This window comes from Ctenocephalides felis, unplaced genomic scaffold (genome assembly GCF_003426905.1).
Source record: "Ctenocephalides felis isolate EL2017-DRISC unplaced genomic scaffold, ASM342690v1 CF-g0.4_SCAFFOLD_01604, whole genome shotgun sequence".
In the NCBI taxonomy this organism is placed as follows: Eukaryota; Metazoa; Arthropoda; class Insecta; order Siphonaptera; family Pulicidae; genus Ctenocephalides; species Ctenocephalides felis.
The window spans coordinates 31223482-31244066 of record NW_020537758.1 but is presented as its reverse complement, the minus strand read 5'-3'; the positions used below and the strand labels follow the sequence as shown (position 1 = coordinate 31244066).

Here is a 20585-nt window from a genome sequence, read left to right as displayed (position 1 = left end):
CAATACGTTTTATTACTCTTTATAATTATACGTGCATATTTGTTGAATTGATTTCAATTGGCTCAACAAGACAAAATTCGTATCGTCGCATACGTATTATTTTTTTAGTATTATGTGTACGGGCAAACGTTGCGTTGCACACATGACGGAAGCAATAAAGCAGCGTCAGGGGCGCCTTTGCAATGCAGCTGAATGTCGGTACTGATGGGGCGTCGAAAAAGTGTGCAGCGGGAATATTAAATCATTGTGTTGATATCGATCAATAGTCTTGAAAAGAGAGAAATGCGTAGCTGGTTTCAGTGATATATGTTTACAGTCGGCGCAGCGGCCTTCGGAAGTAGCGCAGATCTTCCGAAGAATCATACTGGCCCAATCTTTGATCCGGGCGGGGAAGATCGGGATAACGCTAGTTCGAGCTGCAACTGTGGACTGGGAGTGCAACGCGACACGGGACGGCTTCGTTGGTGTCCGGGAAGCAGGTTACCAATTCGCATTTCATTTTCTTTTCTGTTATTAAATTTTATAGATAAGAGCAAATTTTCCAAGATTTGAATTCTTGTAGAAATGTATTTAAAAGTGTCATAGCATTTTTTTTAAATGTAAACGCAGTGTCACATAATCGATAATTTTATTTTATTATAAATTAAATAATTCATTATGAATGCGAGCTAGGTGGAGTCGTTTGTTATTCGTGATTCCTGCCGCTTTGCTGCCATTGCTGGGCTTGTTTGTACTCTTATCTAGGTATTATGTTTTGATAAATTAAATCAATATATGTACTAAGTTTAATTTTTTTTTTCTGGAATTGTTGCAAAGTTATAAATTAAAATGAAACAAATAATATGATCCAGTTTGGGTGCGGTGGGGGCGGGCGACAGTTTACTAACCAGGAGAGGATCAGGCGCTCCCATGCAACGCCGAGATAGCTGCACCGCGGTTCGATACGGTCTTCCTGAACACTTGGAGGCGGAGGAACGAGAAGTATTAAGTGATCTACGAACTTCATTTATACCGCCGGAGTCAGTTGTCCCGCCGAATTGTGTGGTCGGCAGGTCAATTAGATCGAAAAGGCTATCTTGCACCGAAGGTAAAAATAATATTTATATATTTAGTAAAAATTAAGGATTTTCTATTTGAATATTAAGCTTAACTATAATTTAATATAACTATATTTAATTTACATATGAAAATAAATATGAGATTGAAAGCAATATAAGGTTGGGTAATATTAAATTGTAGGAAAATGCGATTTATCTTCGCGTCGCACAAGGTTTATTGGAAATCTATCCACTGATATCACAATTTGGGCTAATACTTCATACGGTGATAATCCGATATTAAAATTGCATAAAGTCAGTAACTTTACATTGGAAAATGATGAACCTTTAGCATCTGATGGAAATCCTAAATATAATACTGAACACAAACTGGAAAAAAGAGATGATTATGCACAAGATATTGAAAGTTCCGGAGATGTTGAATTTGACGTGCACTCGCCAAACAAATCAGGTGTTGCTGAAATTCAGTTACCTTGGAAAATCACATCTCTTGGAAAGGATGCTCGGCCTATAAGTAATATATAGAAAGCTGCGTATTTATTAATAATTGTAACTAATACAAATCCATTTATTTAACAGCTGACGATGATTTTAAACAAAGTCAACAATTTGAACTAGAGAATGCTGAGCTACTCGAATCTCCACCAGCACTTGCTCCACATGCAGTTTGGCGTGGACAAGGTTCTCCAGAATATATAAGAAGCGCTCAAGCCGAAGCCATGAAACGATACATGGATCCCACCGCTGATCCATGCATAGATTTTTATCAACATGCATGTGGAAACTGGGAGCGCTATAATCCTATACCGCCTGACAAAGCGGGGTATGCATTATGCATATATGTAAAAACTTACATGCACATTTTTTCGGTTCACATTTTCTAATTGAAATATATTTAAAAACATATCGGCAATCAAACTATTTTTAACAAAAATTCGAGACAATCCGGGACAAAATACCTAAAACCGGGGCAAATATTGCTTTTAGAAAAAACCGGGAGGCAAAGCGGAAAATCGGGACGTATGGTCACCTTAATATATCTATTAATTATTACTCATTACAGTGTCATGCTTTAAAAAAATCCTGAATTAAATACTATGCATCTTTATAACTTTTAACACATTTTATTATTTTATTATGGTTCTACTTTTTTCCACAGATATGATACATTTGAGATGCTTCGCGAAAGCCTTGACCAAGTTCTTAGAGAACTTCTAGTTGAAGTGCCCAAAACGACTACTAAATTTACAAATTACGATTCAGTAAAAAGCTCTGACAGTAACCCTGATATGCAAGTACGCCATTTACGCCACGTACGACGTAATTATCAACAAAATCCATTTCAAAAGCATAGACATCACAAACATCATCAACGAAAACCAAACATAACTAAAGAAAGAAAAGAAGGAAATGTAAGATTTGAATTATTAAAATTGAAAAATTTAATAAATAATATAGAATATATCTATTTATATTGTAATAATGTATTATTTACATTTCAATTTTGCACATGGAGGATGAAGATTCGGATATATACAATGATTCCAAGCTAGAAAGCAAAGATAGATCAATAATTGATTTACTACGCAGATTTCGGGGACAAGATTTCAAACGAGGTACTCGATCAGATCACAAAAGTCGAGGAGGATTATTCAATTTACGTCAAGTTTTATTGATTAGACGAATACGTTCGATGCTGGGTGCAAGAAAGCAACACAAGCGCCAGAACTTAAAAAGGAATGAAGATAAATCATTTTTAACTGAAACCGAGTCTGAATTCATCAGCTCTGAGAAGATTAAAGTTTTGAATAAAGAATATAATGTTGAGAGTGTTCAAACCAATACTGAAAGGAATAATCATAAAAAAAAAACGGCTGAAGATTATAACAATTTAGGCCGTGGGGATGACGAATACGAAGATCCTGCTGGTTATATTACAACTAGTAAGCCTGGAACAAATGTTAATACTACTAAAAATTCTGTAACATCAAATTCTATAAAACATTACAATATTGGTAAGTAGCAAGTATTCGGATTATAAAAAATACACATTTTATAAATCTTTTAATACATTATAATCCTCTCAATAGATTGCGATGAACATGATGCTGTATACAAAGCACGAGCCTTGTACGAATCATGTATGAATTACGCAGTTTTGAAGCGTCGTGGAAATAGTCCACTTCTAGATCTGTTAGATAAATTAGGTGGATGGCCGGCTATAAATCCTAACTGGAATGAAAAAGGATTTGATTGGTTGCAATTAACAGCACAATTAAGAATGTATAATAATGATATTCTTATTGCTGAATGGGTTGGGCCAGATATAAAAAACAGTGACGAATATGTGATACAGTTTGATCAAACAAGTTTAGGTATTAGTTGATTTCTTAAATTTTTCTTTATTGAAATTGAAGTGAAACAAATACCAACAGGTCTTCCTACTAGAGATTATTATCTGGAATCCATTAACATACCATATCTGAATGCATATAGAGAATACATGCTGACTATTACGACATTGCTTGGTGCTAATCCAGCGAATGTGTCTTGCATTGTAGAAGAAATCCTAGATTTTGAGACCAAGTAGGTACTATAATTATATATTATGATTTATTTATCAAAATGTGGCTTTATACCAAATCTATAAATATCTAATATAATTTGTGTATAGACTTGCACAAATAACTACCGCACCGGAAGATAGACGCAACGTTTCTGTTCTTTACCAGCGTCTGTCCATTGGCAGGTTGAAACAATTAGTTCCACAAATTGACTGGATTAGGTAACCCTCTTGGTACATACAGTTTTTTTTAAATCTAATTTGATACAGCGATCTAATTTCATTCGATTAAATTATAGTGAAAAATGAGCTTTAATTTTGATTAATATTTTGTACGAACTCTTTAGTTAACAAGTTAGACTTGTAAACTAGTATGTATTAAGAAAAATGAACATAGGGAGCCAAGATTTTTTCTTTAACATCTATATAAACGAAAATTATTTCTACTTATATTCTGGTATTATTTTCAGGTATCTGAACATTGTACTAGAACGACCTATAAACCCCAACGAAACTGTGGTGATGTTTGCTTTAGGTTATATGCAGGTGAACAAGTTTTAGTTTTTACTAATATTCAAAATTTCAAAAAAATTGATTGACACGAATGAATTCACAATTTCGGACTAATAGAAATATATTAATGTAGTTATTAATATTTTGAGCATGCATATATCTATCTCAATTCTTAGATCCTAGATAATAATAATATAGATAATTTATAAACATTGTCAGGTGAGTTTTTTTTCGATTCGTATTAGGATCTGGTACGGCTACTCGCAAGATCTGATGCGCGTACTGTTTCTAATTACTTGATGTGGCGGTTTGTGCGACATCGTGTCAATAATTTGGATGATCGTTTCCAACCAGCAAAACAGAAATTTTACTATGTTCTTTTCGGTCGTGAACAATCACCGCCACGATGGAAAAATTGCGTTTCGCAGGTATTGTTAACAATTTAAAAAAAAATTAAAAGAATATAATAAATATATTACTGTATCAAAATATTTTATACTAGGTGAACACCAACATGGGAATGGCTCTGGGATCTTTATTTGTTAGAAAATATTTTGATTATACTAGCAAGAATGATACTACAGTAATGACGTCAGAGATTCAACAAAGTTTTAGAGAATTGTTATACAAAACCGATTGGATTGATAATCAAACAAAGCGCTTGGCTGCTGAAAAAGTGAACGCTATTATTTTGAGAATTGGCTATCCTGACTATGTATTAGAACCTGAAACTCTCAACGATAAATACAAGGATGTTAATATCGATAAAGGAAAATATTTTGAAAACACACTAGAAATTTTAACACACCTCACACGGGCAGAACAATCTCGGTAACTATAATAGAAACTAAAATTAACATCAAAAACAATCACTACGATAATGGCGTATGTATTAGGAATATTCGATTTCACGACTAGCTTGGTGTCAAGCAGTAGTGACATCGATTTTCACTTGGAAATATAGAGAACAATATGTTACCAAGTGAAAATAACCCTTGTCCAGCATTTCTGCATAAAAAATCATCAGTATTACAGGAATTGCTATCGCATAGAGTTAGGACAACTGTTTGGGTTGCCATATAAAAAATTCACGTTAGTTATAGTTAAGTCATCACAACAGCTTATAGGACCCTTAAATTCTGTTCGCTCTTTAAAAAATATAAAAAAGAAAAAATTATGAATAGATTAGGTTATAATAGTGTAAATAAATAAAAATCGTAAGTGCTTACTATATTAATTACTTTTATAAATAGATATTTATACACTTATTATGTATATTAGTACTTCTGATCGGTTTTTGTTTTATTTTAGACTTGGTCAACTCGTAAACAAGACAGTGTGGCACACAGCTCCAGCAGTTGTTAATGCCTACTATAGTCGAAATAAAAATCAAATAATGTTTCCAGCTGGAATTTTACAGCCTCCATTTTATCATCGATATTTTCCACGGTCTCTTAATTACGGTGGCATAGGTGTCGTCATCGGCCACGAACTAACTCACGGTTTTGATGACAAGGGAAGGCTGTTTGATAAAGAAGGAAATTTACACAAGTAAGTGATGAACTAATTTTAATCTATGCAAGTTCTAATTCATATGCGATTATATTTCACAGATTCATATAAGTGAAAACGAAATATCAATTAAGCGGCATATGATGATTTTCCAAATTTGCGATAACACTTTCGTTGCTATTAGAATCTTCGACTTGTTTTCATTGACCTTGTACATTGACCATTTGCTATTATACATAATTGATTAAACTAATTACATATGTCATCCCATTTATATAATTATCTTATTAGCTTCAATAAATTCAATATTATTATGAATATACATAATATATATATATATATATATATATATATATATATATTATATATACAGGGTGCTTCAAAAAAATGTATACACATTTTGAACTTCCATAGAAAATTTATTTACCGTTCTACAAAGTTAAATTTTAGGAAAATAGAAAGCTGAAAGTCCAATGTAAATGAAACATAAATAACAAATGTTTTGAACAGTACTAACATTTGTTATTTATGTTACATTTATATTGGACTTTCAGCTTCCTATTTTCATGAAATTTAACTTTGCAGAACGGTAAATAACTTTTCTAGTTCTAGAAGTTCTTCTAGTCTAGAAGTTCAAAGTGTGTATAAATTTTTTTGAAGCACCCTGTAAGTACAAAATATCAGATTAGATTATAGTTAACTTCGACTTTAAATAATGAGTGATATTCGGCCTCCTTTGATATTAGACCACTATTTTTTTGTCATAATTTGGTAATCTGTTGGGCTCTGTATTTTATTACATATTATATTTTATTGGTATATATATATATATATATATATATATATTATATTTAGACAAGTCCTGGATTTTTTTAATAAATTGATATATGTTTCTTCTCCGAACAATACATCCAATAAATAAAATGCAATTTGTTTTTTGTAGATGTTTAATTACGACGTTTTAGAACTAGATACATTCCATCGTCAGGTTTTTTCCGCCAAAAATAATTTTTTATATAGACTAACACTATTACTTATGAAAAATACAGAATATTTTGTAAAAAAGTTTATATATATATATATTATAGTTAAGTATATATATATATATATATATATATATATATATCTTGATAGTTTTTTTGACGTTGAAACATATTTCAAAGTAACTAGCAGCCCATTCGTCTAAATAAAAAAGGTATAAAGTAGAAAAACTGCGTGTCATCATTCAGCAACACAGGACAAAAACACTCAACAAAAATTTATTTTAAAAAATTAAACTTAATAACATACCTTTTTTATTTCGACGAATGGGCTGCTAGTTACTTTGAAATATATATATATATATATATATATATATATATATATATATATATATATGTTAAAGTAGTTAATTTTGATGTTGAGAAATATGAGTAAGTTCTTCAAGGGCATACATCAAATAAAAGGCAAAGATTTAGAAGTTAATCTTTAATTTTTCCAAACGTTTCGACATAGTATTTTATGTCATCATCAGTAGATATAAATATGGTCTTACATCAGTAGCTAGCGCAAGGAACATAATTTTGCACTATCATATATACATAAACTTGTTTTTTTTTAAATTATTTTGTTGAACAGAGTATAGCAAAATATTTGTGAAATATATAATATATTTTGCACAGAGAACGTAGTTTATGTGACAGAGCCCGAGGCTGAAGTGACTTTTTGAACTTAGTGCAAAATTATGTTCCTTGCGCTAGCTACTGATGTAAGACCATATTTATATCCACTGATGATGACATAAAATACTATGTCGAAACGTTTGGAAAAATTAAAGATTAACTTCTAAATCTTTGCCTTTTATTTGATGTATGCCCTTGAAGAACTTACTCATATATATATATATATATATATATATATATATATATATATATATATAGTTATATTCAATGCAGCACGCGATTCTTCATCAAATCTTATTTGAATAATATAATTGAATGATGATTAAGTAATCTATTTTACATTTTTTTTAATTTCTTTATCTTGTTTCGCATGGTTCGAACCGGATTTGATGTCACCTATTAATGTTTATCAAAAAGTTGTGCAATTAAGTGTTGGGAAAAATATCAATCATGTAAAATAAACTCGAACACGTTTTTGTAACGTGCCCATATCACAACTTAAAAATATATGGAAAATTTAATTTATAAATAATATTTTCAATATGCATGATATCTGTTTTGCAACGCAAATGTATAGTTACAACTTGTAACTATATATATATTAGAACTTGAATTTTACTTGTTTTTTCTTGGTTGGTTGTTTAGAAAATCAGAAACTCCAAGTTCTACACCCGCCTCGAAAAAACTAATATTAAGTAGTAATAGTTACATCAGTTTATACTTGAAAATATCGGGAGCAATTCTATAGTATTATGCTCCCAAATGAAAATAGACCCTTGAGAATTTGAGTTATTTTAATAATAAATTCATCATAAAAAGGATAGACAACTAAATTATAGGACATTAAGTTCTGATTTCTGTTAATAATATTTGTATACATAAAAAATGTTCTATTCTGCGTCGTGCATTTCTGGGATTACCGCAGACAATTATATCTTTCAAGTATAATTCTAATAAGATTTAATAATAGTTATAATTTGCATAATAAGATTGTGAAGCAACGTAAAATGTTTATCGATTACATATTTCTCAATCGTTTAATAAACATGAACTAATTCAGGGTCATTTTGCAAACATTTTTGCGTAAGGTCATAGAGCTATCGCAGTATTTGTTACGTAATTTATAAATTGCGCGAAATAAATTTAGCAAATCATTGTTATAAGTACTGTTAAATTTAAATTCAAAGTATTCGAAACGATTAGATGTATGTTTTATTTATATTATACACATAAATATTTGCTTTTAATATACGATATTTATTGAATCAATCATTTATTTATTGAGTAAAATTATTTTATCTTCTACTCTGGGAAAAGATAAAATTAGAACTCTAAGTAAGTATAATAATGTACTGTCCTGAGTAAAGTTTGCAATTAACTAGTAAACGATTAAGATTGATTTCATGAGAAAATATATCAAAAATATATTTACATTAATGTAATGTAATGCAATCCTAAATGCACGACTAGAACTTTTTTATTCGATACATAAATAAGTAAATATGATTTATGAGTTTAAATGTGATGCATTAGAATGATATGACGCAGATCTTAATTTAACAAACAAAAGCATTGACATCAGAAAGAAGATAATGACGTTATATAAATATATTACCAAAACTTTATCTTATTTTTGATATCGATGCATTTGTTTATTAAAATTAAGATCTGCGTCAAGCAAATAATGGACCAAGTTATATGCATACACAAATGTATTGTAAAACAGATTTGAGATAATTGTCTTATTGATATATTATTTAATTGTCAAGAATTATAATTAATGAAAAAAAATATTTTAGCTGATGTGTATTACTTGGCTCACTCAGAGATTCGTTGGGTTAGTTTTAGGTAGTTATTTTTCTTAATTTTGGATTTAGTAGTTATTTCAAAACTCATTGCTCGCTTTTATTACATTGTTGACTATTTAATACATATGTTATTCATATTGTTATAAAAACCGAATTGTTTCATTTTGCCTATGAGTAGAACGAATATTAAATGTTAAATATGAATAACACAACACTCAAATTTTTACGATTTTTCAAGTAAAGATCTGAGTGTTGTGTTGTTCATATTTATGTATGTATATAAGTAAATTTTGATAAGAATTATCACGAAGGCAAAAGCTATGTTTCTTAAATATTCATATGTGTGTGTATGTGTCTAATTAGAAATACTGGTTTTATATTCGATTTCAAGTAACCATCTGCATATCATTGTTTTCGATGAATTGAGCATATCAACCGTTATTCAACCTCTGACCCTTTAATGATAATAAATTTAATGAAACCAGTTCAATTCAGTTTTACAGAACTTTGAATTTCATAATCGTATAATAATTATTTTCGTAGTGTATTATTGAAAACCATGTTGTAAAATTAATTTAAACTTAAGAATATGATACATTCGTAGTGTATCATTTCTCATATTTCAATTTCATACTATTGTACCTTGAATATTAATTAATCAGAACTTAATAGTACCATAAGATTGTTGAAATGTCTTCCTAAAAGCTAGGGTTCAAAAAGCAATCCAATAGTTGGCATAGGCATATTTCCCTTTGATGAATTGATTATGATATTATGCTGACTTTTTTGTGACGATAACACTGATTCTTGATATCAGGATGTACAATAGCTCTAGTCACTAATCTATAAGAAAGCCATATATACAGGGTATCCCAGAACTTAACAGGATGTCAAGCGAAAAGGTGATAGTATTGATCATAACTGTCATAAAAAATAAATTATCATTTACAAGTTTTGTTAGTTTAAGTGCAATCTAGAGCTTTGGCGAAAATGTGACTATTATTGGTTATTGTGATTAATCTTTATTAATTTTGTTCATTTGAGCTCTTGATCTGTAATCGTAAATAACTTTTCTGAGACCACCGTCAAAAATAATAATACAATCGCCTAAACTGTAAATTTAAAATTTTCGAAATTTTAATTTTACCTCAGCTTTAAGTTGCAGTTCGTAATTTTCATACTACTTCAGACAATTTGTTTTTAATGAGAGTTATTATCAATACTATCACTATCACCCTTTGTTAGTACATCAAAAATTTTATTTGAAATGTTTGCGGTAATTTTATTTTCGTCATTATAAGTTTTTTTCAGAAATGTATTATTCTTTTAGTGTGAAAACTAATAATATACAACGATATGAATATTTACTTAATAAATCGATATTTCAGATGGTGGAGTGAAAAATCAATAGATGCTTTCCACGAAAGAGCGCAATGTTTAATCGATCAATATAGTAATTACACTGTTCCAGAAGTCGATTTGCAAATAGACGGTTTTAATACTCAGGTCAGTGACCGTTATTAACTTTCTAGCATTTTACAATTTATGTAGCTAAGTTCTACTTTCATATTTATCTTACGATTTGCTACTGCTCCTTTCAATGAGAAAAATTCGCTACATGCTAACAAAGTTGAAACCATTTTAAAGTATGTGTTCCAATAATTACATCTTAATTTTGATTAGGGAGAAAATATAGCTGATAATGGAGGTATTAAGCAAGCTTTTAGAGCATACAGGCGTTGGCTTAAACTGCATGGAAATTCAAATGAGACTCTTCCTGGTATTAACGCGACGAATACACAATTATTCTTTCTAAACTTTGCACAGGTTATCCGAATGTTTCTTGATACCAAATACTCTCCTGTAAATAGCAACTATACATCAAATATCGATTTCATACCAAATTTTCATAATTTATGTCAGGTTTGGTGTGGTGCCATGCGACCTGAAGCCATGAGGAATAAGCTAAAGACAGCCGTCCATAGTCCAGGAAAATTCCGTGTTATAGGAACTCTATCAAATTCTGAAGACTTCGCACGAGAATATAATTGTCCACGTGGATCGCCGATGAATCCTATAAAAAAGTGCAGCGTTTGGTGAAATTGCAGGAAAAATGTCTAATCAGTGGTCAAGTTTTACTGAATGATTAAATATGCAATGAATATCTACATCGAAACATATATTTTTGTATTATTAAGTTTTTATGCACCATGTTTTTTGTATTTATAATATATTGTCATTCAGAAATTTATAAGAAAATGATGAATAAAACTTCAGAAACAAGAATTAGAATAAGAATGAATCAACAATATCTACTTCATCATTCATCAAATGAATACGAATTAATATTCAATGATAATATTAATTAATATTGATATTTTTATAAACAACTTAGTGTATGCAGTGAAGAAAAGAGATAATATTTGGTATATAAATGCACTTTGTCGGGCCAGCAATCTCTTGGATATTTGTAGTATGATAACACTAATAAAATTAATTAATCTGAAATTTAATAACTACTTTTGTTAGACAGATATCTGATTATCGGTTATCTTAATATTCAGATGGATTTTCTTCCATTTGTAATTATCAAAAAATATAATTAAATATATGAAATAATAAAAAATTATATCCTTAGCAAATGTTGTTTTTAAATATTAGGTTGTCAAATATCTCCCTTCCCCCTTTTTGTATTATAAACCAAGAGCAAAAAAGCGGAAGGGAGATATTTGACAACCTAATACATTTTCTTAACATTTCTTAATGAATGATAACACTGATACTATAGTATCAGTGTTATCATTACTAATTGAATTTATTAGTATACTAATAAATTCAATTAGTAATTAAGTGAACAGTTATTGGTTAGAACAATTCGGGACTTAATTATATCCGGGACATTATATGATTTGTTATATGAAATAATCAATATAATTTAAATCTTCGACGAATGTTGTTTTAATATGCGTTCTATGAATATTTTATAAATAAAGTATGATAACATTGATAAATCTAGTTGATTCAAATAATAATCAAGAAAACAGTTATTGCTTGTAACCATCTGAAGTCGCGTTGGTCAGATGTCCGATTATCGGTTACCCAAATAATCAACCAGGTAGATTTACTTTTAGAAGAAAATATAAATGAAATTTAATTAATGAAATAATTAATCATTTAAATATTTAACGAATATTGTTTTGAATTTGCAGAGTTTTTTTTTTTTTTGTTTCCGATACTATATTGAAATTCGTTTCAAACGCATGCGTTAAGATTTGACATAGAACTCTGTAAGAGGTTATCTTAAACTTCAATAATATTAGTCATTTTTAATTTAACTGTCGCGTGAGCAGCGTTATTATGTATTTAAGATCAGGAACAAATAAGTTTTCTTAGAAAATTTTCTGATTAAGTTTGTATTTTAAAGTCAGTGCGGAAATGTCGTGTTTTAATACTTTCTCTTGTTTACTATACTCTGTCTCTTTTCGTCTTGCTAGTCGAGATAACGTTCGTCTGTTGCAAAAGTGCAAAAGTTTGCAGTCAGTTCATAATAAACAGGTAAATTGGTAGGAACGGAGGAAAATAATTGATATTAATAATCGCTAAAATATTATTTCACTTCAATGTTGAATTTAACTGTTAATTTAAAGGTTCTTGTGCTATTCGTAATTAGAGGTTAAACTGCGATAAACTTTAACCTGTTGCTTGCGTCCATGCGGTTAAATAAACACTTATATGCATTCATTCTCATAGTTTCTTTAGCATTTGTTCCATAACATACTATTACTGCAAACACAAACGTCGGATTACCAAGTGGTAATTCCACGTAAATAAATGCATGCTATTTTCAAGTTTTGTTTTTAATTTTATTTGCTATAAATAATTATAATTAATTTGCAGGTTTTTAGGAAAAACTCAAACATGAGTACTGCAGCACTCCATGCCAACTTATGGGATTTCGATCCTGAATTATTTGATCTTATTAAAAAGGAAAAAAATCGACAATTGTCAGGACTAGAAATGATTGCCAGTGAAAATTTTACATCTTTGCCAGTACTGCAGTGCTTAAGCACCTGTCTACATAATAAATATAGCGAAGGTCTTCCAGGACAAAGGTATTATGTTTGATGTTATTTCTATTTTGATTTTATTGCTAATTTAATAATTTCTTCTACGTTGATAGGTATTATGGAGGAAATGAATATATTGATCAAATTGAAATATTATGTCAGAAAAGGTGTTTAGAAGCGTATAAACTTGATCCAGAGTTGTGGGGTTGCAATGTTCAGCCTTATTCAGGTATGAACTCAGTAAGAGCATTATGAATATTTTTTAGTGATTTTCTATTGCAAATTATGTTCTAATTTGACATGTTTTTTAGGTTCTCCAGCTAATTTAGCTGTTTACACTGGAATTGTAGAACCTCATGGCCGAATAATGGGTTTAGATTTACCGGATGGTGGTCATTTAACACATGGATTTTTTACACCAACCAAAAAAATTTCTGCCACTTCTATTTTCTTTGAAAGTATGCCATACAAGGTAAGTTTTAACTGGAATTCAAAACTAAACTCAATTTTTAAATAAATTTAATAAAATTAAATTAAATTATTTCAGGTTCATCCAGAAACCGGACTCATTGATTATGATAAATTAGAAGAAACGGCTCGTTTGTTTAAACCTAGAGTTATTGTTGCAGGGACTTCATGCTATTCACGTTGCTTGGATTATAAGCGTTTTCGACAAATTGCAGATATCAATGGTGCATATTTATTTTCTGATATGGCGCATATTTCAGGACTTGTAGCAGCAGGTATTTACACTCAGCTTTTATGAAATATTAATAATCAAAAATTATCTTATGAATATAAAAATAACTTTTTTATATTCAATGTAAGGAATTACTGTTTTGTTTACTTTTTTTAGTTTCTCAATAAATATTTGTAAAACATGAACTAAATACACTTTTTTATAATTTTTCAGGCATTATCCCAAGTCCATTCGAATACAGTGATGTAGTGAGTACAACAACTCACAAGACACTTAGAGGTCCTAGGGCAGGAGTAATTTTCTTCCGTAAAGGTGTAAGATCTGTTAAAGCAAATGGAGACAAAGTGATGTATGATTTAGAATCTCGAATAAATCAGGCAGTTTTTCCTGGGTTGCAAGGAGGACCCCATAATAATGCAATAGGTGCTATTGCCACTGCCATGAAGCAAGCAAAAATGCCAGAATTTATAAACTACCAAAAGCAGGTGAGCTATAGCAGCCATTTACTGCTGGAAAATATAATATTTCTAACACAATAATATTTTAAGGTTGTGGCAAATGCAAGAAAGTTATGCGATGAACTGAAAGCTCGTGGATATAAAATAGCAACAGATGGTACAGATGTTCACTTAGTTCTAGTAGATTTGAGACCTGTTGGTATTACTGGTGCAAGAGCAGAATATATTTTGGAAGAAGTCAATATAGCATGTAATAAAAATACTGTTCCTGGTGATAAAAGTGCTCTTAATCCAAGTGGCATCAGATTAGGAACACCTGCACTTACAACAAGAGGTCTTGTTGAGAAGGATATGGAGCAAGTAGTTGATTTTATTGACAAGGCTTTACTGTTATCAAAAGAGGTAAATTATAGCTTCATTTGATTAGTCTATCTGATTGTAATTGAAACTTTTGTTATAGATAACCGCTATTTCTGGACCAAAATTAGTTGATTTTAAGAAAGTTTTGCATTCAGATGATGTTATTCAGAATAAAATTAAAAATTTGCGAAATGATGTTGCACAATACAGCCAGAAATTTCCTTTGCCTGGATACCCTGAATATTAACTATTAAGTATTTCACACTAAATCTATAAAATAAACATGCAAATTGTTTTAAATGCAAAACACATGTACATGCATACATTTACACTACATATACTTGATACAATAAATATGATTTATCAATTATTTTTATTTACATTATTTATTTAATAGAAAATTATATAATTTCTTTGCTGTATTTTATTATTAATCTAATTCTGCACTTTCAATTCTATGTGTCGAACCACAAATGGGCCTCTGATCTTCATCTGAAGAATCATTTGTGTCAAGACTATTTAGAAATGATTGCATCAAGTCTCCAAAAAGACCATTGTTACGATTTTTTGGTGCAGGCACACCAAAGAACAATTGACCAATTTTATCTAAATATTGCAAATACATAGGATCCTTTTTTAATGATGGTTTATATTGATCACAGAGAATAGTAAATGTTGTAAGCTGCTTATCTCTGAAACAATGAATGAAAATGTGATGATAATTATATCAAGCAAAATGCAACTATGATTTTGAAAACAAACCCTTGTACTGCCTTTAATAGAAACCATAGAAAGTTGAGTAATGGAAAAATATATGGTGGTCCTATTTTTCGAATAGATGGATGCTTCTCAGTATATACAATAAAAGTCTCTTGGGCAGTAGAAGCATTATTTCGACAAAGATATTGTAAAACTGCTTGTGTTATGAACATATCAATTTCTCCATTAAATCCTTTCTCTGTATGCAATTCAACTAACATAGAAGCAAAACCGGACCCATCCATGGAGAACATAAAATGATATCTTGCTTGAGCATAATTTTTTTCTTGCCAATATGCTTGTGCCAATTTCTGGAATTATGTTTATATTTAAATATGCAACAAACTTTTCAAACCTTCCTCTGTCCTATATCTAATTATTAGCAATCCTTCCATAAACCTACATACTCACTTTATGCAATTCAGGATGTCCAAGTTTATTATCATCATCCTTTGACCATGTTAAGGAATTTGATAAAAATGTCTCTCTCTCTGGCACATAGGGCCCAATTAATGTAAATAATAAAATTATTTTGGAAAACCAAGAATCACATGGAACAGTTTTAGATTTAATCATAACATCAATGAGCAAAATTGATAAGTCTGCTCCACTTAGCTTTTGATCCTTTTCCAGAAAATTTATTGCTCCTTTATATAATAAATCTAACAACTCTTCATATTTTTTTTGGCCTAGATACCTTATGGAAAAAATATAACGATTTTATGATGCATGTGAACAAATGCAATTTTACATCTCATTACCTAAAATACAACGTTCTATACATTTGATGCGCCTCATAATAATTATTTTCCTTCAATGATATTTCTAGTTTTTGTAGAACCCTAGATACTCCACGTACATTAGCATTTGACCACATATTTATTATTTAATTCAGAGTTTGTTATTTTATATATAAGATATATTTTGTTAAAGACTATATTTTAAGTTTGACATTTCACGAAAAGTGTTGCCAGTGGCGAATTTTATTGGAAAAAGCAATCTCCTTTTATCTATGCAATCTTGGGTTCTAATCGACAGAGAAAGATCACAAACTCTTCTTTTATCTATGATCACGAAGAACTCTTCTTTCATCTCCGTTATTCGAAAAATACCGACATCCAGCAGAACAGATTTTTGTGGCGAATTTGAAAATATTGTTACTGAAACAAGCATTCTCCTAGCGGATCAATCACATAACTATCTGCCCAGATTTCAATGATTTGCTTTGTATAGTTTATACCTTTACTTAATTTAGATCTTTTAATTTTCATTAGATGTCACTCATATATAGAGTAACGCAGCCATTGTTAACTGTCCGCCTTCTGTTTTCAGCCCCAGTCTTTAAAAACCTTGAAGAACTGTTCTAAATTTGCGTATAAATAAACATAAAGGTACGTTTAGTTTGCAAGATTTTTCTTATATATCAAGCGTCACGTGATTCCGAAGTATATTCTTGAAGCCGTAAGTTGATGTTCAGATATACAGTTTCAGCATCCAAAACATTGATTTGGCTAAACCTTCTCAAACCTTTTTATAAATTTTATGAACCGCAATAATTTTTATATCTCAAATATTTAAATAATTTAGTAAATTAATGGAACGTTATAATTAATCTTGAATGCTCATTTCAGCTAATGTACTTCAATCAGCCATTGACAATGATATAGTAAATAGAATTGGAGCCTTAATTCAATTTGGGCAGGCTCCAAGAGTACTTTGTTAATTGAATGCAGAATTATGTCTGGTGGGGCACATCATAATCCTCATGGCAGGCAAGGACAGCCAAATTCTGCATGGAATCACCTCCAGGTTTTGCACAATATTTACTTATATGACATATTTTAAATATTTAGTATAAGTTATTCTTTGTGCTTTGTAGGTGCCAAATTATTTTCCCAGGCCTCAGCTTGCCCATATGTCAAGTGATAGGCCTTTGTCCTTATCACCATTAACTTGGCACACTCCAACAACAACAGAGCCTCCTACAAATAGTGCTCCTGGACCCTTATATAATCTTCAACAAATGATGCTTGCTGATGCCAGACCTATACAACAGAATTCATTAGAAAATGTAGCATTGGCAACTAGAGATAGGTTAGAAGGTTTGGGGATAACTTTAAATCGACAAACAAGTCTGGATGCAATCCAAACTTTTACCCGTCATATGAGCTTACCCAATCAGGGAGTAGGATCAGTAGATTTAACTTTGTCTCGCTCAATATCATCTCCACATAGTGTTCCTGTCCCATCAGGAATGATCAGAAATGGTCAGAATGGGGAATCTAGCGGCCCTATTAGTCTTTCAGTTAGAGACACCAAACAAATAAACAGTATGGATACAGCAGAGCTAAATAAACTACAAACTGGTAGATCATTAGATATAATCAACACAAATTTGGTGGTTAATCAAAGATCTAATAGCCCTAAATCTCCTAAACCATTTAAACGTTCTGCAAAAAAAATGGATACCGTTTTAGAACGTCTAAATAGTGCTCCAGCAGATTTATGTTCCAATTCAAGGCAGTCCCCTGGAGTAACAATTTTACCTAAGGATGATATAATTTCTCAAATAAACCACGAAGTTAAACAATCAACTGCATCTATACTTACTCCATCAGTGTCCTTACCCCTACCAGTTGAAACTCGTATAAATGTAATACCTTTATCTGAAGATGCTTCTGAATTGCATGATAAAACTCGACACAAAAGAAAGCCTGATAAGACAACTAGAATAGAAAAAGAAATTAAAGGAAATGATTCTTCATTGGAAGTAACCGTTGGACTATCTTCATCACCAACTAGCCCTACTTCAATTGAAGAAACAGGAAAGCAGGTAACATATGATTCATTGTCCAATTTAACAGATTCAGAAATCGCAAGTAAGGCAATCTTGGATATACCACAAATTTCTTCAAAAAAACAAGAGCTTAATACAGTCGAAAATGTAAATACCCAAGTAAAAAATAAACATGAAGACACTAGCGAAGTAGATTTGTCTAACAACTCAGTGTCTATTACACATCTACCTAATACAGAATTACAAACAGTTTCATCACCAAACTTATTAATAGAAAAACATAATTTATCGAAATTTGAAATATCAGAAAAACAGGAATGTGATGCACCATCAGCAGACTTGCCAGTTCAAATTAATTCTATTGCAAAATCTACTGAAACTTCTATGGCAACAATGATAACAAAACGCAGAAATAGTAATGAAGAATCTCATACAATTCCACTAAAAGTTCGTAAGAAGACTTGTTCTGAGTCGGAAACTATTGACAATATTGCTGCAATGATTGCTTCAGGAGATAATGCTTCTGTGATGGTACCTCTTCTATCAAAGCCTGCAAAATGTGAAGAAAATGCTGTGAATGATTCTCAAAGCTTAGCTCATGTTTTAGCGGGTCCAGAGGAGAAATTAGATCAGAATGCTTGTAAGCTTGATCAATTATCTGTTACGGAACAGCCAATAATTAGTAATAATAATACTTGTTTAGACAAACAAAATAATGTTGTCACACAAACTACAGGGAGTGACTCAAATATTAATATGCAAACAACAAACTTTGTTCAAGTTGAAAATGAACTAGAAAAAATGTTTGCTGGTATTGATGAAACTATTACTCCTGCAGAGGAGAAGTTAAACTTGCAAGTCACTAGAGACAGTGTTACTTCTACTTCAAATGAAAATAATCTTAAGCGTAAAACAGTATCCAACATTGCTATAAGAACTAACAGAAAATCTTCTGATAGTGCAGAAAATACACCAAAGAAAAAAAAAATCAGTGATGGTAATAAGAAAAATCGATTTGCAACAAAGAATGTAAAAGCCAAAGGTGGGAAAAATGGCCAAAAAAATAAAAAATTCAAATCCAAAGTTGATTTGACAATCAAAGATGTATTATCTTATGATTCCGGTAGCAATACCAGTTCTAATAAGTCAAAAGGTCCATTTATTCAAATAAAGGGTCCTAAAGATTCGCCTATATCAGTAAGCATTATCAATACTTCGATAAATGATGAAGATTCTGAAAGTAGAATGAAGCATCATAAAACAAAAAAACATCACGATGATGCTGAGTTTAGGCAAAAAATGAGAAAAGGACTTCATAGTAGCACACTTAGTATGAAATATGATGCAACAACTACTGATGTCACATGGGTGTGTGTATTCTGTAAGAATGGACCACATTGTGGAGGAACAAACTTAGGTGATTTATTTGGTCCTTATTTGGTAACTACATCTTGTCCAGAATTTGAATATAGTAAACACAATCCAGAAGATGATCCATTTAAAAGTAAAAGAACAAAACAAGACTTAATTGCAAAAAACGTTGCAAGTATAAATAAAGCTGTTAAAAAGAAGAAGAATGTCCACACTGATTTGGCAGATGTGGATATTTACACTGGAATGGTGGAAGCTAGCCAAGGAGCTTATGAAGTGTGGGGCCATGAAGAATGTATTATATGGGCACCTGGTGTGTTTCTTGTTGGTTCTCGAGTTATTGGTTTGGAGGGAGCTGTCTGGAGTTCTTGTCGTGCCAAATGTAGCCTCTGTAATATTACTGGGGCAAATGTTGGCTGCAGCCAAAGGGGCTGTGGTAAATATGCACATATAAGTTGTGCAGCCCGCAATGATTGGCAGATTTTAGAAGACATTTACAAAGCTACATGCCCGAGTCATCATTCCACTTGAGAATTATCTTCAATATTTTTTATGTATGTATGGTGTATGTCACAATGCGGATTGTAATTATTTAACAGTGAAGTTTTGCACTAGTTAGGATATTTTAGTGTAAAATTTTAAAGTTTTATTTCAATTTTGAACGTTTGTGATTTTAATAAGCAAGTGTTTAATTGAATACTCTTTTAACGATGCATAAACATAGTATAGAGTTAAGAGTAATAAAACATATTCATTCACAGAAACAACATATGTAAATGTATTATATAAATTATATAAATATTATGAGATCGACATCTTTTTTATTTCTTAAACATTTAACTAAGTTAAGCTCAATATCATAAAATAAAATATCAATTATGATAGTATGTATATAAAATATGTAATTGAATTAAGTATAATACTCATATATGAGAAATTGCTTTGATATTTAAATGCT

The 20585-nt window shown here is 30.7% G+C and overlaps 4 protein-coding genes across 6 annotated transcripts; 3 read left to right on the top strand and 1 right to left on the bottom strand.

The window, feature by feature from the left end:
- The first annotated feature begins 306 nt into the window (after positions 1-306).
- Positions 307-11224, top strand: LOC113373640 (neprilysin-4-like). Its single transcript, XM_026613924.1, has 16 exons — positions 307-479; positions 673-744; positions 852-1087; positions 1240-1572; positions 1638-1881; positions 2218-2315; positions 3161-3433; positions 3494-3644; positions 3733-3843; positions 4092-4167; positions 4380-4562; positions 4637-4965; positions 5446-5685; positions 10504-10621; positions 10799-10942; positions 11039-11224. Exons 1-16 carry the CDS (start codon positions 307-309, stop codon positions 11213-11215), a joined length of 2958 nt encoding a protein of 985 aa, XP_026469709.1. The 3' UTR covers positions 11216-11224.
- A 1226-nt stretch (positions 11225-12450) lies between these two features.
- LOC113372257 (serine hydroxymethyltransferase, cytosolic) lies at positions 12451-15032 on the top strand. 2 transcript variants are annotated; one of them, XM_026612580.1, is made up of 8 exons: positions 12451-12670; positions 13013-13227; positions 13296-13411; positions 13494-13654; positions 13730-13925; positions 14096-14367; positions 14431-14742; positions 14801-15032. In XM_026612580.1, the coding sequence occupies exons 1-8, from the start codon at positions 12551-12553 to the stop codon at positions 14945-14947; spliced, it is 1539 nt and encodes a 512-aa protein (XP_026468365.1). In that variant the 5' UTR covers positions 12451-12550; the 3' UTR covers positions 14948-15032. The 2 variants fall into 2 exon arrangements, with proteins under 2 accessions (XP_026468365.1, XP_026468366.1); XM_026612581.1 differs by lacking the exon at positions 12451-12670 and adding an exon at positions 12706-12928 and having other exon boundaries at positions 14801-15031.
- Positions 15033-15118: 86 nt separating this feature from the next.
- On the bottom strand, positions 15119-16511 carry LOC113372826 (Golgi to ER traffic protein 4 homolog). Its single transcript, XM_026613164.1, has 4 exons — positions 16221-16511; positions 15871-16156; positions 15463-15770; positions 15119-15392 (listed from the first exon to the last, which is right to left on the bottom strand). The coding sequence occupies exons 1-4, from the start codon at positions 16334-16336 to the stop codon at positions 15131-15133; spliced, it is 972 nt and encodes a 323-aa protein (XP_026468949.1). The 5' UTR covers positions 16337-16511; the 3' UTR covers positions 15119-15130.
- A 228-nt stretch (positions 16512-16739) lies between these two features.
- On the top strand, positions 16740-20427 carry LOC113372815 (uncharacterized protein CG5098-like). 2 transcript variants are annotated; one of them, XM_026613154.1, is made up of 3 exons: positions 16740-16850; positions 17091-17268; positions 17339-20427. In XM_026613154.1, exons 2-3 carry the CDS (start codon positions 17197-17199, stop codon positions 20156-20158), a joined length of 2892 nt encoding a protein of 963 aa, XP_026468939.1. In that variant the 5' UTR covers positions 16740-16850; positions 17091-17196; the 3' UTR covers positions 20159-20427. The 2 variants fall into 2 exon arrangements, with proteins under 2 accessions (XP_026468939.1, XP_026468938.1); XM_026613153.1 differs by having other exon boundaries at positions 16782-16920.
- Positions 20428-20585: the final 158 nt, after the last annotated feature.